Below are 14350 nucleotides of genomic sequence, written 5' to 3'. Positions count from 1 at the left end.
AGTTAATGATAAATTTTTTGACTATGTTAAATAGTAATATTTATGTATAATTGTTGACAAAAAATTGCTTAAGCAAATTTTAATTTTGAGCCATTTATATGGTCAAATAAGTTTTACATTTAATACATTATAAATAGTTTAAGTACATCTGTAATGCTTATCAACTGATAAATTTCTTATACTTTTGTAAATTCCAATGCCATTAATAATTTATACAATCATTTTACTGAAACAATAACATTTGATCAACGTTGCTTAAAATTTTCAATTTTGTATTTTGCTCTTAAATAAGTTATCGATTCATCTAAAAAACACTAAAGTTATATTTTATAAACATTAATCAATAATAAGTAATAATTCAATTATATATTTATATATTATATAATTATTATATAATATTAGTTACATAAAATCAAACTTGTGTGCAAAATGTTAAATTAAAGTATTTATAACGATTGCGGCATAAATTATGTCAATTAATATAAAAGACTTATAATTTCAGTTGTCTATTTGTAGAATTCTTAGAATTAATAAAGAATGTTATATATCATTATATATAAATGTGTGCGCGCGCGTGCGTGTGTGTCTTCTGTGTACATATGCTATGCATACATATATATTCATAAAACATCGGAAATAAACATTCGTTACCGCGCAAATATATACGTTATTTTAATTAATGTTTGCTTATACAATACATTTATAAAGAAAAGTAATTGGTCAATGAGGTCAAAGAATTGTTATTAGAAAATTTAATTTTATTTCAAATAATTCAAATAGAAGAATTGATTTATGTAGTTGATTAGGGAAAGTAATGTTTCTTTTCTAATTAATAATTTAACAAATATGTAATTAACACTACTTAGTAAAAATATATTCAGAAAAAAAATGTTTATATATTCAATTGTACTTAATGCTTTGATTATCGAGCGTTATTTCCCTACTTCTAATAAATTTACGAAAACATTTCTTCATTCTTTATTCATACAGTTTACAATTATAAATGTTTTTTTGAATTTATTAATCCTTTGAAAGTTACTAAAATACAAACAACGAAGGTAATAACTAATTATATAACTGCTTACAAAAACTAAAATTCCTTACGAAACTATGGTTTAATATTAAAATAAAATATTTTAATAATCCAGTATACAAAGTTTTTTTAATTTGTATTGCTACAGTTGGCAACAAAGTACATTCGACTCTGTAATTACCAGCAGTATTAATAGTGTACAGTAAAAACAGCAGTATTAAACGATCAGACGTAAATTCTTTATATTATCAAAGTTAACTTTGAAACATAAATGAAAAATTATAAAAAAATGTATAAATAAATTTCATTATTAAAATGTAGTAATGGAAAATCATAAGAAAATGAAATGTTATATAATTCATATTAACACAATGATTATTATCATTATTGTCTATTAATTTGATTATTTTATTAATTGTAATTTTCCAATTGGAAGAACATTGTTCTACATCTTTGTGAAAAAAATTGCGTGAAAATTATGAAAATTAAATGTAAAGGAGAGGGCGCCGCTGTATCGGATTGAGAGGAGATTCGTTGCGCCGCGATTCAAGCGAAAATTCTAGCGCAACCGAATGCTCAGGGTGCATTTGAAGATTTAATGACTAGGAACAGATGCTGGAGCAAAAGGTCTTTCCTTAATGCAACGAAGCTATGACGTGATTACGGTAGGGATCGAAGGTTATTTTTCTTACAGCATTAATGGAAATTGAATATAAATTCATTAAGTTTCTCTTTCTCATTCATAATTTCCAGTACTCTTTGCAAACGCCCGTTGACATATATTAAGTAACGGTATATTAAGTACAAGAAACAAATTATAATGTTATGGTAATTAAATTGTGAAATGATACTTATAATAATTCCATCTATTGCATCGTCATGAAAAAATTATTGAAGCGTATGTTGGGATAAATGTAAATATACAATAATAGTTATTAATTTTAACACAAAACTTTTTAAATTCGTATATTGATTATTATTACAAAGAAAATTATTTTTACAATTTCATATATTTTATCAATTAATCAACGAGATTAGAGAATTAAAAGTAATAGAAATGAATGCAAAGTATATCCCAAAGTCTATATATATATATATATATATATAATTATGTATACATTACGTTTAAATCTACCATAAAACTATAATCTTTTTTCACATATATATGGTAGCGATTATTGATAACTTTTTCGAATCGGCAGATTTTCACGACGCACACAAGGATAAAGAAATACCGTATTGACAAGTAATGAGTGCAAACAATTTTATATCTATAAAAAATATTCGAAATATGCATAAAAATGTAAGCTAACATATAATAGATTGGAATAAGATACTTTTATACCTACATTCAACTCACTTATGTCATCGCTATCTCTTATGGACCTGCGATGGGAATAGACGTACATGTAGCTCTTAGGATTGACACGAGAATGGAGATTTGCCATAGATATGATCGGTGCCACAACTCCGCTATCCGAAATGACATCGAGAGTAAGATCGCGATTCCATTCATTTTTATCATCTATTTGTGATTGATGATCCGTGTAAAATCGTTTCTCCTCGTAGTGCTCAAGAACGCGTCTTAAAATTAATTCAGGTTCTAACTCATGAGTGGCCTGTAAAAATCGAGTTTTTAAAAATTTAAAGCAGCACAATTTAGGCAGATAAGCGAGTCACAGAAGCCACTTTTAATTGAATATTTTACTTATATCGATGGAGCTGAAATACGACTATGAATATTTCACAACATATATCTTCCAATTATTTGTCAAGATACATTGAAAATTCATATAAAAAGTAATGTAACAACTATATGAGACTCCATATATAAAATGGAATATCTATTAATCTTTACTATTTGGCATTTATTAATGGACTATTTAAATATTTTAAGAAACGTCGTTATTGTATTGTTAATAATTTTAATTCATAAATAAAACTGATACTTTTTTAAAGAATCGTGTTTATATGTCACAAAATAAAAGAGATATTTATTATGCACAAAGTGAAAAATTGTTTTAATTAAAATTTCTTTATAAATGCTTCCATAATTATTATAAGAGTTTGAAAAATTTGCCATTAATGAATAAAATATAAATCTCCTACAAATACGATCCTTTTATTTTTTCAAGATATTTTATTATGTAAATCAATTATGCTTTTCACAAGTTAAACGAAAATATCTTTTTCATTCATTCATTTTTCATTAACTAAATGCAAGTTCAAACCAAGTAAGCTATATCGTAGATGATAACTGTTTCTCGTTTATTTTATTAACAAATAGCAAGAAAAAAAAAGAGCTTTCTTAACATTCTTAACATAATCTTTCTATTAATGTAAAAAATTTAATTTATTTTATAATTAATTTTTCGATTACAACATTAAAATGCTAACTACGTTCATAATTATTCATTACAATTTCAAAATAAAAATGAATAATAAACTTAATAGATATGTTATATAATTTTGTATATCTATATTTATATGATTTATATGACAATTTATATTATGCATTTCATTATTATTATATTAAGAATATAATAGACTTTGCACTGAATGTACTTACTTTAACACTGTCACGGATAAGTTCATTCCTTTTCAAATCGCTTAGTCCCTCAAGCAGTGCTACTCCCGGAAGAATGTGGAATTTTTCCAATTCAGTTACACCATACATAAGATCGAATCTGTAATGTGATAGAATTTGTAATTGAAAAAACTTGCGACAAGTATCATAAAAATCATCACTATATAATAACTTAAACTTTTTCTACATCTTTATTGAATTTTTTTAACGATAATTTAATACAATTTTAAACAAATGAAAGACAGTCGAAGCACTGGTTTTCATGATAAAATAACATTCGATTAACATTTAATGCTTCAGATATTGACATTTCTAAGCAGCAAATATAAGCTTTTTTTTACTTCAACGATTTGATATATAACTCATTGAATGAAAAATTCACAAGGAAACGGAATAAAAAAAAATGAAGGGTAGAGAAATGTGTAACAGGGAAAGAAAGAATATTTATCATATGTATGTATGTATGTATGTGTGCATGTGTGTATATATGTATATTATAAAATTTCATTATATTCTAGGAGCACTCGATTGGAATTGATTTTTTCTACTCTCTAATTTGCCAAGCTGCCGATAAAATTGCACCACGCAAATCGAATTTAAAATTGGTCGGATTTTCTGCTTTAAAAAATTTTCTTATCGATAGTTGAAGATAATAAATTAAATTTCGTTTGTATAAATAATTAAAATAATATTCAATATCTTGTATAGGTATACGTACTTGGCTAAACGTTCGGCATTCTTCATCAAGTTTAAAGGCTTATCAGGTATCACAGCTGAATCAATTAAAGGAGCGAATGCAGGTACATACTTTGGTTTATGAATCTTAACATTTAAAAGATCGTGCACCGAGCGATTCTTAAGACACGCTGCTAATTCTTCATCATTGACTTGTGGACAGTTTAAGGCATATGCGACCTGTCAAAAAAAATTCGTTTTTGGCATTAAAAATATATTCCATTCATACGATAAATGATAAAATATATATTGTGATGTATTATCGTAGGAAGATCATTTTTTTTTTATTAATTTTAACCGTGTTTACTGATTTCATCAATCGAATTTAGAAGAAATGGCAACAAATGCATAATCAGATGGATCATACTATTTCAATTAAATTTTTAAAAAGTGTTTCTTGTCTCATTCGTACGAGGGTCAATATATATATATATATATATATATATAAGCTTTAATTTGCTTTTAACATTTAAAAAATTTGAAATATTGTTATGTAAAATAAATTAATTTTTCTAAATAGAATTGAAATTACTTCATTTTTTTTATCTTAACTTAATTAAAGTCTTTTTCAAAATAACTCCATATTTGCTGAAATATTTTTATGTTGACAATAAATTTATTAATTTAATTTAAATGTATATCTAGTGATTTTAATAGATATCATTAATTATTGCTTTTGAAAAGAACCGAATCCATTGAATGAAATTATTCAAATAACTAATTTATTTGATTCTAATTCGTTTGTATTTGAATGATTATTATTGTTGCCGTTATTTTCACATAAATACAAATTATATTTTTGTATAATTTTCTACGTAAAGTATTATTGATAAAGTTAACGTTCTGTTTTTCTTTACACGAAGCTTAATAATTCATGAAAATAATTCTCATATGTTTCAAAATAATCTAATTATTATGGAATCAAATTTCGTAAAATTCAAATAATTATTTATCAATAGCAATTAAATATATAATTATATACCTGTTTCGTGATTTGTAACGGAGCTTTACCAATTGCATCAGGATTAAGAGCAGAGCCAGACATGAGAATGGCTCTTTTAAACAAACCTGTGTATAAGTATGCTTTATTAATTTTTTATTTTTAATTTTATTAAAATAATCATCTTCAAATGTTATCTAATTGAATTTGAATCTTAGTAAAAAAAAAAAAAGACATTAAAATGACGAACATGATTATTTTAAAAGATTTATTTAATATTATTCATGAATTGTAGAGAGAAGATTCTTCTTTAGTATTCGGGAAATAAACTTAATGTTATCCTATACTAACCGTCAATGGGACTAAGCAGAAGTAAATTAACGAAAACGGCACCAGTACCATGACCAAGTAATGTTATTCTATCAGGATCACCACCGAACTGTCCAATATTATCCTTGAGCCAGGCCAAGGCCGCTATCTGATCAAGTAGACCAAAATTACAAGCAGTATTATCCTTGGTTCCAGGCCGAAGGAAACCTATGCATATAAAAGAAACATAAGATGTTTGTTATTACCATTGCTGATAGAAGAGATTTGTTTTAATTGAATAGGGGGACGAGAAGGTTTTCATTTGAGGTTGGCTGCATCGGTTTGGAAAGATTCCTTCAACTCGCATGATTAAGGATAAAATGATGCTTCGAATCTATAGGAATTATTATGACATTAATTAGTATTTACTAATTTAATATGCTTTTTTCTTAAACTTTGAGCTTGTAATATTATGAACCCATAATGACCAAATATCTTATGAAGCGAGTAGAAAAAATAATAAAAGTTTTCTAATATATATAATATAATAAATAATATAGGATGTATACAAGGATTAGTGAAGAAAGAATTAGTCAAGCTCTAAGTAAAGTGATATTGCAAAGTTGGAGATTATTTGACTTTTGGGCTTAAGTTTGTGAAGATTCTCATTAGTAAATGTAAATACATTGAATTATGTATCTATTTAGTAAACGGCTTATTTTACCTAAAATACCCAGTCGAAAGTTGACAGTAACGAAAACAATGTTTCCATAAGCTGCTAAAACGCTACCATCGTATGGATTACCGCTGTTCCATTCGTAACTCTCGCCGTGAATGAACACTATAACAGGAAATCTTTCTGGCTTATTTCTTTGGCCTAGAATAATAAAAATGTATTATTGAAGTATTTAGTTTAATAAGAAATCCGCTGAAATATTGTAATTTATTATTAAACTAATTGAAGATTTTTGAAATGGGTATTATTATTATTATTATTATTATTATTATTATTTATTTTATTATTTATTTAAAGTCACGAAATATGTTTGTATATTATGATTTATAAATGGAAATATTGCACCTTTGTATGTTTGAGTTGATGAAATAAATCAATTTCAAAGTATAATTTTACTTTGAAATAAATTGAATTACAGTTATACGTTACATTATCCTATAATTGTTACGAACATATTTTTTACATTTATTACTGTTATTTTTAATAATTTATTAATTTTTTTTATTAAACATAGGATAAATTCATAGAAATGAAAACAAATATTAATATTAATGTTTCGCATATTTTAATCCAGCGTAATTTTATGGCCCACGTTTTATCAAATAAACAATCATTTTAGTAGAGGAAATAAATACATAATTATCTTTAAATACATTGATACATAAAATAGTTAACACTAATATTATAAAATATGTTCTGTAAATTATGACATTTTAAATTTGATAAATTTCTAATGTAGCTGACATATTAAATATTATAAAATATATTTATATATTTAGTTTACAAAACATTCGTATCTTACAATAACGGATATTTTATAAATATATGTGAAATATTCAATAATCAAGTGCGATTTAAAAATAATAGAGCGTAAATAAAATAATGATAAGTAATAGTGAAATTACAATAATTTTAAAAAATACTGATTTGTAACTAAAGTCAACTGTAAATTAATATTCAATGTAGTAGGATGAAGTAATTTAGACAGGCAGTTGTTAAAATGAAAAAAATGACCTTCTCTCATATACTTCATTTTATATTATTTTAATTTTTGTAATTATTTGTAGGTAAGTGAGTAATAGAAGTTAAAATATATCTATAAGGGTATTTAAAAATTAGTGAATGCAAATTTATGTATTAATTGTATTACTTGTCTCTTTCTCGATATCTTTTATTATTATGGAATAACAAATAAATAAAAAGTCGTACATAACGTATGGGAAAAGATAGATGTACCTTCTTTTCTTTTCAGCAAATGAAACAATCAGATTTGCATAAATTTTTTACATATTTTGTTTGTATCTTAAAATAGAAGTAAAATTTATTGGTATCGTTCAATAATGAAGAAAAAAGACTGATTTGCAACTCTGCAATTATTCCATTGTCTCTGTATTATTAGTATTTTTATTCAATTGTCGCTCTTTTCTTCCCTTTCTCTCCCCTTCTTCTTCTACTTCTTCTTCTTCTTCTTCTTCTTATTATTATTATTATTGTTGTTGTTATTGTTATTGTTATTTTAAAAAGCATTTCTTTTAAAGTTGAATAAAAAGTTTTAATGTTAGTTTACATTTTGAATTGTCATGTATAAATATAAAAACAGGTAAATAATATTTTATCTAAATGTTTGTTTTTTTCATATTCTCGAGTACACTGGAACACTGAATCAATTTCATATTCTTATAACGAGCGAAAAGAAGACTAAAGTACTACGATTACTTATACAAAATCTAAGCATGAAATATTTTATTCTTAACATTACTCAATGATAATATAAAAACTTGTGATTGTAAGTATGTATTATTTTAATGCTTTTTATCGTCGTGTGTAATGAAAATAAAATTTCCAAAAATTTTATTGAAACAAGAATTTAACATCAGAATATCCAAAGAATTCAATAATATTGTTTATTTAAAAAGCTTGAGATAAATAAGTACGCACTTATTTATGGAAAAAGTTCAAATATTCACATATGCATACATATCTATACTGAAGAAAACTGATTCATTTGGAAGAATTCGAGTAAAATTGAACAGCTTGTAGGATGTTAATTACGTGCATACAATTGGCACATCAGTGAGAATAATTTCAGTCTCTGAATAATTTCATTTTCATTATAACCATTTAGATACTGGTAATATAAATATAACTTGTTACATTTTAATAAAATGAAAAAAATGTTTTGGAAATTACAGTGACTAATATACATATACCAAAATATCTATAATTTTAATATTAGAGTTCTTCAATAAAAAAAGCTTAGTAAAAGTATCCTGCATTTAAATAAAAAAAATCCCATTATTGGTTTAAAATGTTTTAAATTATATTTGTTATATTTTTAATTTAAAATATTATTAAATATGCGATTAATTATAGTGCAATACTTTTCTAAGGATAAAATTCTCTAATGAAAAACTTCTAAAAATAAATTCAAATATTTAAATCAATAATAACATATAATGAAAAAAAGAATGTAAAATTGATATTAAAAGTACGAGAATAATTTTTTCTATAACATATTTAATACAAATGTTAATATATATATTAAGAATATTTGACTAATTATTTCTTTAAAAAATCAAATTAAGTTATTCTTTATTTCATCATTTGTATATTTAACATTTATGATTAGTCAGGTGACTTATATCCGCTTAGAAATTAATCAAATATTATATAATTATATTATACAATTTGTATGTGTTAATATGAAAATTATAATTTATTAGCTTTCTACGTATAATTATTAATTTTAATACTTTACATAGCTTAATCATTAGAATAGTCTATTGAACAATTGTACAATTGTACAATTGTATGAGAGTGTATTTTAAAGGACATGATGCCAGATTTGCAATATTAACTTTATTGTAACAATATTCAGTTATGTGCATGCACGACAATGTTTGTACATCCTATGGTAAACTCTTGGATGTATGTTAAAACAGGATCATTGAGCAATAGTAAGGAATTAACAAGCTGCTGCCATCACTAAGCTTGAAAGAGAAATTGCATGGAAAGTTTACGTTTTACCGTGTAAGTAGATAATTTCCAGACTCGGCCAATAGATGTCTGGACCAGTCTTTACTTCGAGCATTATCTAATTTATGAATGTATACATATATATATATATATATATATGTACACACACACACACACAGACAAAACACGTATATATTATGTTTCTGTATATTTGTATGATTTATGATTTATAAAGATTATAATCTTATAACTGAAGTATATTAAAATTTAACCTCTAAACTATTTATACTCTCAGCTCAATTTACAATATTCTTATCTATGCAATATTATAATAAAAAATTTTCTATGATTTTTTCTATTCTATAATAGATGTATCTATGTATGATTTCTATCTATCTATGTATGAAATCTATGTAGGATTTTATGATATAAATTTACTCGTATCCTTTGCTTATAACCTTCATTTATATAAAAGAATCAAGCGTTTATTTTATTTTTGTGTAATTTTTAAATTTATTATCTGAGTCATTCACTGCATTATTATGTTTTAATCAAAACGAAATATTTGAATAAAATATATGTTAATCTTATAATAATATATGTATAAGAAATAATTTATAATCGAATTTATTTATAATAGAATTGTAAATTTTTCATTTATAAATTTTTAAATCAACTATAATTCTCTTTTTTCACGATTATCAATATAAAATTAATGCAGCGATTTATTGGTAATAATAAACATTTTATATTTTTGTATAATATAAAATAGTTATTCTTAAACATATGCGTTTAGCAAGTTTTTGATATTTTCATATTTATAAAATGTACTAAAGACAAGAAATTGGCAAAAACTATATCTTACAATATTGAAAATAAATTTCCAAAGTTATAACTCGCAGTTCATTATTATTTTTTTGCGCCAAGCTTTTTCATCCTTATCATTATACTTTGATCTTTTCTCTGTGCCAATGATCGTGGCATATCAACACACGGAGGAAGCCATAGTGACAAAAGTTTTTCATGGTATAGTGCAAAGCTGTGTTCGATGGGTCGAGTAACAGTTTTATATGCAAATAAAAATGGAGCAAACAGTAGTGTGCAAAAGCCTGAAAAATAAAAACATATTGAAAATTTTTTTTATCTTCAAAATTTCAATCACTTTTTTTCAATCTTAAATAATATGTTTTATAAATGAAATAAATATGTTCAATAACAACTGTAAAAAATGATATCCTTGTTTAAATAGTTTTTTTTTTCATCAGTAGTACTATTGTTAAAAATGTTATTTACATTTCCTTTAATAAATATTTATTTACGGTTAATTGATTTTGAAATAAAGCAATTTCATGTCTCATATGATTATCTATTTTTAAAGAAAATTGTAAATTCATCGACATTAGTTGAATTTTTTTAAGTTATTTTTAGCTAATGTTCAACCCATTATTGTACAATTCATTATTATTTAATATTTCTTCAATTTTATAAACATACCATATAGTTTTGTCAAATCAAGCTTATTTACATAACAGTCATTGAATGTAGATACTCGTTTCAAATAATAAACATTTAATTGCAATTATTTTGAAAATACATAAAAGAATACATTAAGTATTCATCAATTAAAAGTAAGGATTTAAAAGTTTGAAAAATTAATCAGCATAATCAGTCTTGTATGATATTAAGACATTAGTTATAACTGTACAATCATAAATACTTTGGCTACTCTATATCGAACGAAGACACAAACTAAGTAATAAAGAGAAGAGTATAAATATATCTTCAAAGACAAGCATCTGTTAGTCAATACTACAATATCTCAAATAAATCTAGTACCATAATAGATATCTGTTGAATTTGATATAATGAAAGGGATTTCGGATTAATCTTCATTACACATAAATTTTATACTATAAATAGTCGATTACATTAGAGTATGAGAATGTAAAGAAATTTGATAAAGAAAAAATAATAATGATATTAGTATATCTTGAATAATATTAGGTAAATAAAAATTATTAAAGATTCAGTATGTCGAGCGAGATATCGCTTTAAAGGTGAATTTTACTTTTAAATAACTGAAACGGGAAAGCACTTTATTTGTCAACATTGATCCGAATTCTACAGATAAAAGGTTAATAAATACTATCATTTCAGTCTAAAATACTAATTTTATAAAATGTAGTATTAAAGAATTCATAAATTTTACTGTTTATTTCAAGATAATAAAGATGTAAGATGGCAATTAATAAAAATAAAAGACAGTATAAGCCATAAAAGGCATACGTATGCATATGTGGATTTATATTTAAGCATAAATATGTGCATATTTATACAATAAAACTATAAGGTAATTTTACGTAATCTTTTGAAGTAAATTGGATTTTCATCGGGTAAAATCCTTATACATAGAGATTTATTGCCAAAAGTCCCCTTCTTATCCTACATATTAACTTGAATAAAGAAAAACGTTTTATGTAAAAATTGTAGTATTAATAGAATTTTAAAGATTTTTATATAACCTAGAAGCTTTTGTATATATATATATATATATATATATATATATATATATATATAAAAGCTAAACCCTTTTGTAACGTGTAATTGTACAAGTATTAACCTTTACATTATTCTCTTCTATTAATAATAACACCAATTAAAAAGTGATTAATATTAAAAATAAAAATTATAGTTTATTTTTACATTAACATTTATTTTTAAAAGAGCAATTTTGTAAGCTGTTAAAATATTTTAAATTAAGATGTAATTGAGTTAAGTAAGTTTCTAATGTTGTTAGTTTTGGTACTTTTATTGCTAAAATAATCATTTTATTCTACTTTTCCTTTAAGTATTAAAGTAAAAGAAACTTTAAATTTATAAAGTCGTATGATTGTCTATATGGATACGAGTATACGTAATTTTTAAATTGTATTATTACATACAACATAACTATATTATAATAATAATTGATAAATTATGAAATACCAGGAGAACATAAAAATATGGAACTAAATATGGAATCTATAATCCTCGCTCGTATAGAAAATAATTAAGAAATATATGGCATAAAAAGTACTCATTATTATAAATGCTTATTGAATATATATTATAGTCAATAAATATAATTGATAATATATATAACTGAAGATATAATTAAATTAAAGTAGGAAAGAATTTAGTCCTATTTAAAATGATAAAACTAAATATTCAGTTTGATCGATGAACATAAACACTATTCGTACAGTTGAAATAATATTATAAAATTACCAAAAAGAAGAAAACTGCGTTAAGTAAAAAGAGCTAAACTGGAAAGAGAGCTTCACGTATATTTTACGAGTCGGCGAGTCGGCTTAGCAGAGTGGAAAACGACTGACGCCATGAAAAATTATGCTATTAGTATACAAGGAATTTGGTTGTTTTGTTAATGGTTAAAGTATTTAGTTGAATAAAAATTGACCTAGAATAGGTCAAAACAAAAGGAAAAATATACAGGAAATATGGTGAAACAAAAGAGTATTCACTATTCTTGTGGAGTCTATACTTTTATTATTACTTCAATGATTATCACCAAAAATACGAATGTAGAACAAAAATTAGGTATACATTGAAAATATTTCTTGTTAATTATACAATTTTTAATCATTTTATTAAAATTTCAGGTTTTAACGTATAAATTCTTTAATATTTTTTCCATAAAGCACTAAAAATTTACTTTGAATCTAATTGAATGTCCGATTCGTAATTAGACATTTAATAGCCAAATTGTGACAATTATCAATAATAATAATTATTTCATAGAAAAGTATAAGCAGATGGTATAAGCAACCTGATTACACCTCTATAGAATTTTTCTGCATTAATAACTATCTTGGGACAGTTGTTTACTTGCTGTCTGATTTATTTTTTCAAGATAGAATGATATTTATTATAGTTTTTGTTTACGCCAAGTTATAACTTTTTTTTTTCTCGTTGCGCTTCTCTGGAATATACTACCGATTCGATGCAACTTCGTAGTTTATTTGAAATACTTAATTATCTCGGATTATACACTCAAGACCATGTTTATTGAATCAAAGCTCTATATATATAAACCAGATCTATAAACTACATCAATCGCTACTCACTTCTTATACCAACTAGCATACTAAATTCACACCTCTATTTTAAGAATATTTTCTCTCTCTTGTAAACACACGAAGTCAATTATCACATATCTTGCTTAATATTTACCGAATGATCTTTTAATGTCGAACGTTAAAAAGTCATGAAGTTTGCTCTAATTGAAACAAGATTAAATTTCACGTGCATATTTATATCTCAAATTTTAATGTACGAATAATTATAAAGAATTTGTATATATTTCATAAATTTCAATACAATTGTGCTTCAGTATTTGTATAAACAGTTGACACATTAATTTGTCCAAGTTTCTATTGGTTCAACATAATCGAATATATATATATATATATATATATATATATATATATATATATATATATATAGGTAGAATAAATAAAAATAAGTTCATATAAGAGAAAATTAATAAATACGTGTAAAAATACTCGACGTTTCTAATAAAATCTGGGAGCGTTATAGAGTTTCAATAATGTAAGAGAACAAAAAAATGAAAAACAAGAAAATTATATTTAATTGTGCCAATTACATTAATCAATTAAAACAATGTTAAGAACCTCAAATCAAATAAATAAACTTTTAAAACAAAAGTACCTGACAGCAGTTGCAAACAAGTAGAGAGAGAGAGAGAGAGAGAGAGAGAGAGAGAGAGAGAGAAGCGCTTAAACGCTTAGCAGGTAAAGCTCATGAATAGCGGACCAAGTTGTATAATGAAGTATTAATTACAACTTTTGTATTTCAATGACAGCTTAAATTATGAATTATTTAATAAACTTTCATTATCATTTTTATTAATTTTTACATTTTAAATTATACTATGATTTTTCATATTAAATTCTTATATATCATATATTCGATTAAAATAAATGTTTTCTATTTATATAATAAAAATAAATTAAA

General features: G+C 24.1%; 1 protein-coding gene across 1 annotated transcript in view; it reads right to left on the bottom strand.

Moving 5' to 3' along the window:
- LOC105365276 (uncharacterized) overlaps positions 1–14350 on the bottom strand; it is a 35749-nt gene that overhangs the window by 10902 nt on the left and 10497 nt on the right. Inside the window, exons 4-9 of the mRNA XM_011503392.1 lie at positions 6329–6481; positions 5647–5832; positions 5338–5423; positions 4339–4535; positions 3603–3720; positions 2383–2652 (exon numbers count right to left, since the gene is read on the bottom strand). Of these exons, the coding sequence (XP_011501694.1) occupies positions 2383–2652; positions 3603–3720; positions 4339–4535; positions 5338–5423; positions 5647–5832; positions 6329–6481 (1010 nt within the window). The remainder of the gene's footprint in view (positions 1–2382; positions 2653–3602; positions 3721–4338; positions 4536–5337; positions 5424–5646; positions 5833–6328; positions 6482–14350) is intronic.

The sequence above is a fragment of the Ceratosolen solmsi genome, unplaced genomic scaffold (assembly GCF_000503995.2).
Source record: "Ceratosolen solmsi marchali unplaced genomic scaffold, CerSol_1.0 scaffold63, whole genome shotgun sequence".
Lineage (NCBI taxonomy): Eukaryota > Metazoa > Arthropoda > Insecta > Hymenoptera > Agaonidae > Ceratosolen > Ceratosolen solmsi.
This window is presented reverse-complemented; position numbering and strand designations above follow the sequence as displayed.